The 9,485-nt window shown below is 30.0% G+C and overlaps 1 protein-coding gene across 2 annotated transcripts; it reads right to left on the bottom strand.

Annotated features, from left to right (window-relative positions):
* Positions 1 to 665: 665 nt before the first annotated feature.
* On the bottom strand, positions 666 to 6,009 carry LOC136270476 (von Willebrand factor C and EGF domain-containing protein-like). Of its 2 annotated transcripts, XM_066067883.1 has the most exons (11): positions 5,728 to 6,008; positions 4,722 to 4,769; positions 4,570 to 4,617; positions 4,054 to 4,176; positions 3,504 to 3,626; positions 2,972 to 3,094; positions 2,630 to 2,752; positions 2,094 to 2,216; positions 1,722 to 1,841; positions 1,328 to 1,513; positions 666 to 920 (listed from the first exon to the last, which is right to left on the bottom strand). In XM_066067883.1, the coding sequence occupies exons 1-11, from the start codon at positions 5,786 to 5,788 to the stop codon at positions 907 to 909; spliced, it is 1,092 nt and encodes a 363-aa protein (XP_065923955.1). In that variant the 5' UTR covers positions 5,789 to 6,008; the 3' UTR covers positions 666 to 906. The 2 variants fall into 2 exon arrangements, with proteins under 2 accessions (XP_065923955.1, XP_065924020.1); XM_066067948.1 differs by lacking the exon at positions 4,722 to 4,769 and having other exon boundaries at positions 5,728 to 6,009.
* Between the last annotated feature and the right edge of the window lie 3,476 nt (positions 6,010 to 9,485).

The following is a 9,485-nucleotide window of genomic DNA, read 5'->3' as shown; positions in this document are numbered from 1 at the left end:
TATATAGAGTTAACAAATTACATTTTTCAAAACATACTAATGTTATACAGTCTACTGTTTATTTTTCAACATGCAACTGTTGACATATCTGAGAATATTCTCTATTACTCATAGCATCATGGCATGAGCTTGATTTAAACTCAATTCAGTATATGCATGCTGGATGTAACAATGTTTTAAAAGAATATTATAGTTTATCGTTAAACAGGATTCAATCTTAAACAGATGTTACAATCGATCAAGATAAAAACAGGCTGACCATTTTAATTGTTTTATATCTACAAATACCGATTATGATCCCCTCTACTCTTACGGAAACTTAGTTACAGTTGAATTTCGGTATCTCAAACACTGGTATCTCGAATAAAATGGGTATGTCAAAGTAATTTGTAAGTCCAAACCACTTATTTTTTTGTTACTATATTACCCTCGATATCTCAAATACTCGGATATCTTGAATTTTTAAAACAGTCCTATCTAGTTCGAGATACATGTAACGAAGTTTGACTGTATTTTAAACCTCTATAGAAACAGACCGACGACAGTCTAAACGCTCCGATAATCGATTTGTCGATAACTACAGCAACCTTATAAAGATAATGGGTATATACCATAAATTATAAAGAGCCAGGTTAAAGTAAATAAATGAAATGGAATGTACATAACACAGGAATAAAGTCTTTATTGAACTGCCGCTAGTTCTGACGTGCAATACGACTGGGATCATAGTAAACTGACATCAAGACACTATAGTTTTAGTTTTTATTTAATTGTAGACGATTGTCAACAACAATGATTTTGTGAATGTTAATAAATAGAAAAAAATGGTAATGATTAACAACATAAAGAACAGCGTTGACATTTTAACTTGGAATTCACACATATCTTGGACTGGATTTAGTTCTTTTATTTTTCTTCATCTGAAAAAAAGACGGATTACTGTAGGTTAAAGAAACGTGTTAATCAATTAATATGATAATGATGATAGGTTTTGCAACTATAAACAAAACAAAAAAATAATTAAAAAACCCCATCAAATTCTTTTGTTAAACATACATTATTTTTTTGTACACACTTTGTTGTAAAATCTAGTTCAACAATACATTGCAAGCAGCCATGTAGAAAAAAATGTTTTTAATAACGAATCATGTTTCAAATTATAAATCTGAATATTTTTTTTTTCATTCTAATGAGAATGTTTGAATGTAAAAATAAAGTTTCTATTGATATTTACATGACGTGCAATTTAAGCATGAAAAAGTCTACGACCTTATAATTGAATAAACACCAGTTTTCATTCTTATGAATCCCATGATCTAATACTTACTGTCATATGATAAGGTGGGTCGTCTCTTAGTAATGTAGGATTGTGTTTTCTTAGTTTTATAGTTGTCAACACATGACATTTCGGTACATCTTACTTCACCAGTGATAGAACAAATACATGTGTTGCATTTATCTCCCTTGGGGAAACTCTCTCCAGACTTGAAAATTTTGCCTTGGTAGCCACAATCTATAGATTGATTTAAAAATAAGTCATAAACATTCGCGAAGCAGCACTCACATATTTTAAATAAGCTGAGCTGGAAAATTGAAATAATAGATGTAAAATATACAGCGAAGGTAACGATAGGACTTGAAGGTAAATGGATATGGATGTGTTGATTATTACTCAACATATACATTACATTTAGTCATAATTATATTAATATTTTTAATACCTGGGTAGCACGAAAACTTTGTGCAGCTGATGTCACCGGTAACTGTGCACCAACACGTATTACACTGGTCTGGTTTAAAGCTTTGACCGCCTTTGTATACAATTCCCTTATAACGACAATCTAATATGAAATATAAAAAGAAGAATAAGGACTTGATAAACGAGATATATTTTTTCTTCAGAAGAATGTGGAGCTTTAACAATGAATTTAAATTATGTTGAAGAAATCATTGGGTCAAATCTTTCAATCATTTTTTCTTTATAAAACGGAATTATGATATCAATTTCATTTGTTAAAATTACGTTGTGCTCTATAGTTCAATGCACTACGTGTCAAAAAAAATGAATGTATGATTTTGTATGTTTGAATTACCTGGGAAGCATTGTTTTTCAGAGCACTGAATTGTGCCATCAGCCATACATTTACAACTGTTGCAGTTGTCTCCCTTGTCGAAAATCTCACCTCTTGTGTAATATTGCCCCTTATATACACAGTCTGTAAAGAAATAAGATAAATGCAAATTCACTCTCCCCTCAGGTTTTATTTAATGAAAGCCAGTTTGACTAGTACTAAGATTTTGGCAATGACACAACATTGCTACGTTATAATAAAATTTGAAAGAAAACTACCAAATACATGGATAAGAATATCAATGAATACACAGCATTAAAAATGAATATCTTATTTTTGAAAATCTGAATGAATTCAAACCTTTTATTTTACTAAAGGAATATCCAATGAGTACCGATTTTGTCATTATATGACAAGTTCGTAAAAAGTGAATATTTAGAGGAAGATTATCAGAGCAATTGCGTATGACAGAGCCAAGAAAAAAAATGCTTCAAATGAGAACAGTTTCTTTTTACAATATCTAAAGAAAACGATAGTTTAATATAGAACAGGCTTACCTGGATAGCAAGGTTTGTTCGTACACTGGGTTACTCCGCCTGGCATACACACACATTCATTACAACCGTCCCCTTTTCTGAACTTTTGGCCAGATTTGTAGACTTTTCCATTGAATTCACAAGCTGCAATATTTTTAAATTGATCGCTTAGAGTTTATCAATAGTAGCTTAATATTTCTGTGGCATATTTGGGTAAGGTTCTTAAGTTATGGCACAGAGATGTGTTCAAATATATGGAAAGAGAGAGAGAGAGAGAGAGAGAGAGAGAGAGAGAGAGAGAGAGAGTAAGAGAGAGAGAGAGAGTAAGAGAGAGAGAGAGAGATATGGTTAAGGATGGCTTACTTGGCTCACAAGAGTCCGAAGTACATAAGGAGTCCGCGGTCACCATGCACGTGCACCTGTTACAGCCGTCTCCCTTAGGATACACGTTACCGGTGGTGTATCTAGCGCCTCCATAATAGCAGTCTGTTGATGGCAAGAAGGGGACAGTAATTTTAACATACATGGATTTTGCTTTCCAAATATATTGAATTGAATGTTAGAAAGTCGCTTGATAAAGGCGTGATATGGCAAAACCGTGGACATGTTCAAAATCATTTTAGATAAGTACATGTAAATAAACTTTTTGCAGAGTTTAAAAAATGGCTTAAAACCATGGATGTCATTTTTTATATCAATCAAACGGCTCCAGAAGTTGAAAATATAATTTGTTTTGAAATGTTGAGATAGTAGAGATAATTTGTTTTCAGATGCGAGTCTGTGAGAACAATTTGTTTTGGAGTGTTAAGGTAGTAAATACAATTAGATTTGGAATTTAAGCAGTATGCAACACAAGTACTTTCAAAACTAAAAAGTCTTGAGCATTCGTAATTACCTGGATGACATTTTTTCTCGGAGCACTGAACTTTTCCCGTTCTCAGACATTTACACGTGTTACAGTCATCTCCCATGGGAAATATATCCCCGGCAGTATAGGAAACTCCTAAATGTCTACATCCTATAGAGACAAAAAATATATTAAATTTCAGCGGTGAAATGAAATATCACCTCATATTAAAATGGTTTATATCCTGTGATAAACATGTAACTCGTTTCATTTACTTATTTTTCCCCATCATCATCTTTACATAGATCGGTAGTTCTAATTCATATTCCAAATATTAGATTAATGTTAATTGAATAAAAAGAAACCAGCATGGAATATTAAAATACAGACACCTCTATCGATTGACGATACGATCAATCCTATTTAGGCAATTCATAGCTGGTATAAAATGGACGCATTTAATTTTGAAAAAATGTAGGTGAATATTTTAGATTTAGATTTTAAAAAAAGTACAAGATGTTTTAATAAAGTCACAATATGTAAAAACTAAACGTTTAAAATATGTTAATTATTGTTCAGTTTTAGCTAAAACAAGTACCTGGGTAGCATGGATCCTTGGTGCACTCCACCGTTCCGTCCACTCTACACTGACACTCATTACATCCGTCTCCCGCCGCGAAAACCACGCCCACCTTGTAGATTTGACCCAAATAATCACAATCTGTAAAGTTAAAATATGCATCTCAAATGTTGCAGACATCTTAATTTTACGTATAAAATAACACCCAACAGAAGCAAAAAGCTTATATTCATTTTCATATGGCAATCTTCTATTTATAATATATCGTATACCCGTTAAGTACGTAGGGGACTATATCTAGTTTAGAACAAAAAAAGAATTGAAATTTATAAAAAAAAAACAACTTCGGGCTCAGTTAAAAAATTGACAAAAATCTAAATTAAATGATATAATACTGATAAATGTTAAGGTGTAAGTTTTGACTTTGATCATATGAATATTAATACAAAGATAAAAGTAAAACTTATAATGTAGACACCAAATAAATACGATGTCAATATGAAAAGTGTGATGAAACGAAAGCAAAATATTTACCATCTTTGGTGTAGCTCTCAGGTCCATGATTGTAGACTGGATCTGGTGCTATCAAAAAACATGTTTTAATTAATAACATATCTTTTTAAATCAAATAAATACGAGTAAATGTCAATATGAAAAGTGTGATGAAACGAAAGCAAAATACTTACAATCTTTGGTGTAGCTCTGAGGTCCATAATTGAAGACTGGATCTGGTGCTGTCAAAAAACATGTTTTAGTTAATAACATATCTTTTAAAATCAAAATTACAAAGCATATATTGCATGTACTTGTTATTTGTATGTGTGCTCTATATCCCTTTCTAATCTTTCCGAAAGACATTTTATTGCGATATATTAATAACAACATGTTACAAGAAAGGAATTATCAACACACTAATATGCACTTTTTCCGTCATGCATTTCAATTTCTAACACTTGCAAATATGCCACGAATTTGAAGGCCGTAAACATTTTATTGTCATGGCAAATATCAGTGCTCTATATGAATATAAAGTTATGGTTTTATGATCCTTTTTATGATTGTTTCATTTTTATTGGTCGGTCGTCTGTCCTTTTTAATATATCAGTGCAGTACCAAAATATTTTTCTACACGTTATAATGCCCCACAATATAACTTAATAATAACATGATACAATACACTTATATGCAAGCAAACATGTAGTCAAGTTAGAGATATGTTTTATATCCGGAAAGATACATTCAAATTGTATTTATACACAGCAACGAATCAAACATTATGACAGAATATTTTAGGAATGCAAGATTGCAAAAATGATTTACCTCTAAATTATATGCATATACTATTTAGATTGCTTATTCAAATAAATTTAAAATGCATTTATTTGATGACAGAACAATAAATATTGATTTATTTGCAATAATTTAAAGTAAACACTCAAATAAAACCAAATACATGAAAGAAAAATTCGTAACTTTACATTAAATCACAATAGATTGGAATCATATGTATACTTGAGTTTTTTTCATCAAATTTATAGCAAAGACAAATAAACGTCATAGGAAAAAAATAAATCATTTATTTAAAGTTGAACACTTATAATTTGCAAGAATTTTGAATGATTAACACTGATGATTTGAAAGACTTTTTTTCATTCAAATATTGTTATTTTTTGTACCATGTTCTATACTTACAATCGGCAACACTTCGTGAAGCTAAACTAAGAAAAACAAGAAGCATAGACAGATTCTTCATCGTTAGTCCTGTTGAGAGTATCTTCCTTTAATTTCAACTTATTAACTTTGATATGCACCAAGTTAACAATAATGGATCCAAATGGCTTGTGCTAACGGACGAGCAAAATTCAGTTTATATAGACCAAATCAGTCTATACGGAAGTTCCGGTAAATTGCTGCGCTACAGCGAGGCGTTTGAAGGACAAACCCTAGTTTTGTCAAAAAGGTGTAAATTTGCAATCAGAATTAATAACCATTCACAAATTGCATCATACATGTATTCGTCGTTACGGCTTGACAGATTTTTGTGGGCTTGTTTTGTCTCTGTCACTCCAGACGATTCATGAATACCTGTGATTTATGCTTACCTGTATTTCTCATGAAACAGTCTACGAGTGAAATAGAAAAATATCCAATTAAAATATTCAGGCTGCATCCAACGGTAATCAATTTCCAATCGATCATATATTTTCAAAATAAAGAGAAATGAACATACAAACAGCAATAATAAGAGTAACTCGGGACGGAATAAAATTTTTCTGATTGTCAACAACTTGCATGATTTTTTTTTATTATGATATATCAGCATCCATTTTAAAATGTAGTGCTTTGATGTATCGTGAAGAAATTTTCTAATATTTTAATAAAACGTAAAACACTGTTTTTTCTTTGGAAAACTAAGAGATTTCCTTATCAAAATTTCATGAAAGTCAAATAAATTTATGGCGGCGATTTCATGTGAATTTTTATAATCTTCATACGCTTAGAATTTATGTAATTGATGAGTTCGTAAATTTGTATCAATATCAAATGTTTATATATACCAGCCATTAATTGGTATTTGTTATATACATACGTTAAGAAAAAGAAGTGAATGAAGATTTTTGATTTTTTATATACTTTTTCCATATACATTGGGTACGTTTGTTGAATGATGTTTGGCGAAAAATAATATGTGACTTTTAACTTGCAATGTGTAATAGGCTAAGTACACATCTGAATTTGGTGAAATAAACCTAATGTGTATCAAACTTCTTCATTAAGTGTACACTTTTTTTCCAATATGGATTTCACAAATAGATTTTGTTTGCACTTACGAATTTAACGTTGTACTTTGTGTCCGAAATTTCTTTACAACATTCGCAAATAGGAATCATAGAATTATTTTTTTTTATTTGTATATATTCACACAAAATTTATTTTCGTTTTCGTTATTCTTAAAGTGTCCTATTTGCAGACACAATAAGAGCAATTTAATATCATAAGATGATGTTTGATAAAGTGGGTTTTTTAATATGTTTTTTAGATTTATATTTTGTATCAAATCAAAAGCAGTAAGGCGAAGTAAAATGCTTTATGTTAAACACTTTATTAAATATTCAACTAGCTTATTTTTGTACCTAATATAAAAAAAAATTGGTTAATTTTGATTCAAAAATATGCTTCTGTTAACTAGTCATTGTGAAAAATCTGAACAAGAATCCCTTTAGAAATATAATATTTTTCGACAAACAAAAGAACGCAACCAGGGTCAAAGTTTTTTCGTCCATGCTGATCTTGATAAGAACTCTAATCTGATTTGTCATGAAAAAAGGAGGTTTTGGTTTAAGAGGCTATAAAAATTCCATTTAGTTTACTTGTACCTGATGGAATCCTCACTTATCTTATAAAAGAGTTATTTTGTCAAATAAAAGTTTATGGTTTTCGGTCTAAATATCAAGAACAATAAGTAAAGATATAACTACGCGTTCGATTTGGGCGTGGACATGCTTAAGTGGAACAGAGAAGCTATAAATGTTATTTAATACATTTTTGGACATTTATGTACAGCATGGGCCCTTTTAATCTCCATCACCATTAAAGGAACACGTTCTGATTGTTTAATTATCTAAACAATTGCCTCTTTACGTTTACATACAACATTTGATTTAATGAATTGTATTCAAGTATGTTAAATCAACAGATTTGTATCATTTTTTAATTGATCTAGACATTGATTTGTTTTTTACTCACTCCTCCATGGCACCTGATCCTACATCTTATTTTTTGAAAGGTCTGTGTTTGCTCTGTTCTTTTTTTTCCTTCGAACTTTTGATTTTGAACACTGTTCGTTGTCATTGCATATAACAGACAATAATGATTGTTTTTTTTACTATTTATAACATCATATTTACATGTACAATTAAACAAATAAGCTGATAGGTTTAGAATATCTTTTAATATAATCAAATGGAAGTTGAACTGTCAATTGCTCACCAATTGTCTTAATTCTAATATTTTAATAAGTAATATTGTTAGACTTGGTCAGTACTGAAGTCATACAGAGATTAAATTTTCTGATGTTCTTATGATTTTTTGTTTTTACAATGATAGATTTAAAGCATAATTATCGATTTTCACGAAAAACATTAAATAATACATGTATTTGTCTAAGGAAAAAAAGATAATATGAAATATGTTATCATAGAAGAATTGGTGTTAGCTGTAATTGTATATAAGTTGGACGCAATACTCTTACAACTGAAATGTACCTATTCACAAGGTACTATGAAACTTCACTGATTTTATAATAAAATATGCAATTAAAGCTAATAATGTATAAATAATACAAGAAAAATGTCTACTTTGATTCGAAAATTTATTTAGAAAGGTAATATTCTCTGTATGGACACTTTTTATAATATTCTGTTTTTATTAGAGAGTTGACAGTTTTATTCGTCATTAGCCTTTTGTGAATGTTAGAAGTAGTTTACTAGACTGATGTTGTAGCATGTAACTAATGTCATTGTCTGTTTATGATATTTTAAGATATTGAACATAATAATCGTGTTCAACTATGTTATGCCGTCAATTTCACGCAGTGACATAGATAAGTTTAAAAACATAGACCAAAAACTTCAAAACATCATAGATATGGTATGATCAAAGATGTTTACCAGATATTAGAATGATATATGAATGGAATTTTGAATCTTATGGAAATTGTTTTTATCAAAATGCAATTCATTTATTTTATTATAATTTATCCTGATTTGTAAGGAAAGCATTTCACTCGGAAATGTCAGAAAACGTGTCTCAATTTCACTGAATTCTCCCCCTCTAACGCAATACGTGCATTAAAAGTAATGCTAAAACAAGGGATTGTTAAATAAGTGTGACATTGGTGTAAATATCGACAAAATAATAATCACATGCGTAACTGCATTTATTTTGAAATGTTAACAAGCTAACTGATTGTTTCGCCAAATGTTTTGTGGTTTGAATTTATGATTAGTAGGTGTTTTTGAGACATTACTCATTTGGTCAACTTAAACGTGATGACAGAGATATGTAAAATCAAATGGTGTTTTACTATTGACAGAGGCGTTCAGTCATGTCTACGTGCGTTACACCGACAGCATTCCTCGAAAATCGTTTGCTATTTAATTGCACAGAAACATAATAAAAATGTGTACCCTATTTGCCGATATGTAATTAATGTAGTGCTGTTTTTATGTGTTCTTTTTGTGTTGATACTACATGTAGATATTATATTAAGCTTGGTTTTTTCAGTATAGATCAAAAATTATGTTTTTGATAATTTACAAGGACGCCGTTAAAAAACGAATTTCATATTCAATATACTTTTATAGCAATTCCAATGTAATTTGTTATTTTTATTACGATATTATACATCATAAAGATTTTAAATGTATAAGCAAAAACAAATATTGCCT

Source organism: Magallana gigas, chromosome 1 (genome assembly GCF_963853765.1).
Source record: "Magallana gigas chromosome 1, xbMagGiga1.1, whole genome shotgun sequence".
Classification (NCBI taxonomy): Eukaryota; Metazoa; Mollusca; class Bivalvia; order Ostreida; family Ostreidae; genus Magallana; species Magallana gigas.
This window is presented reverse-complemented; position numbering and strand designations above follow the sequence as displayed.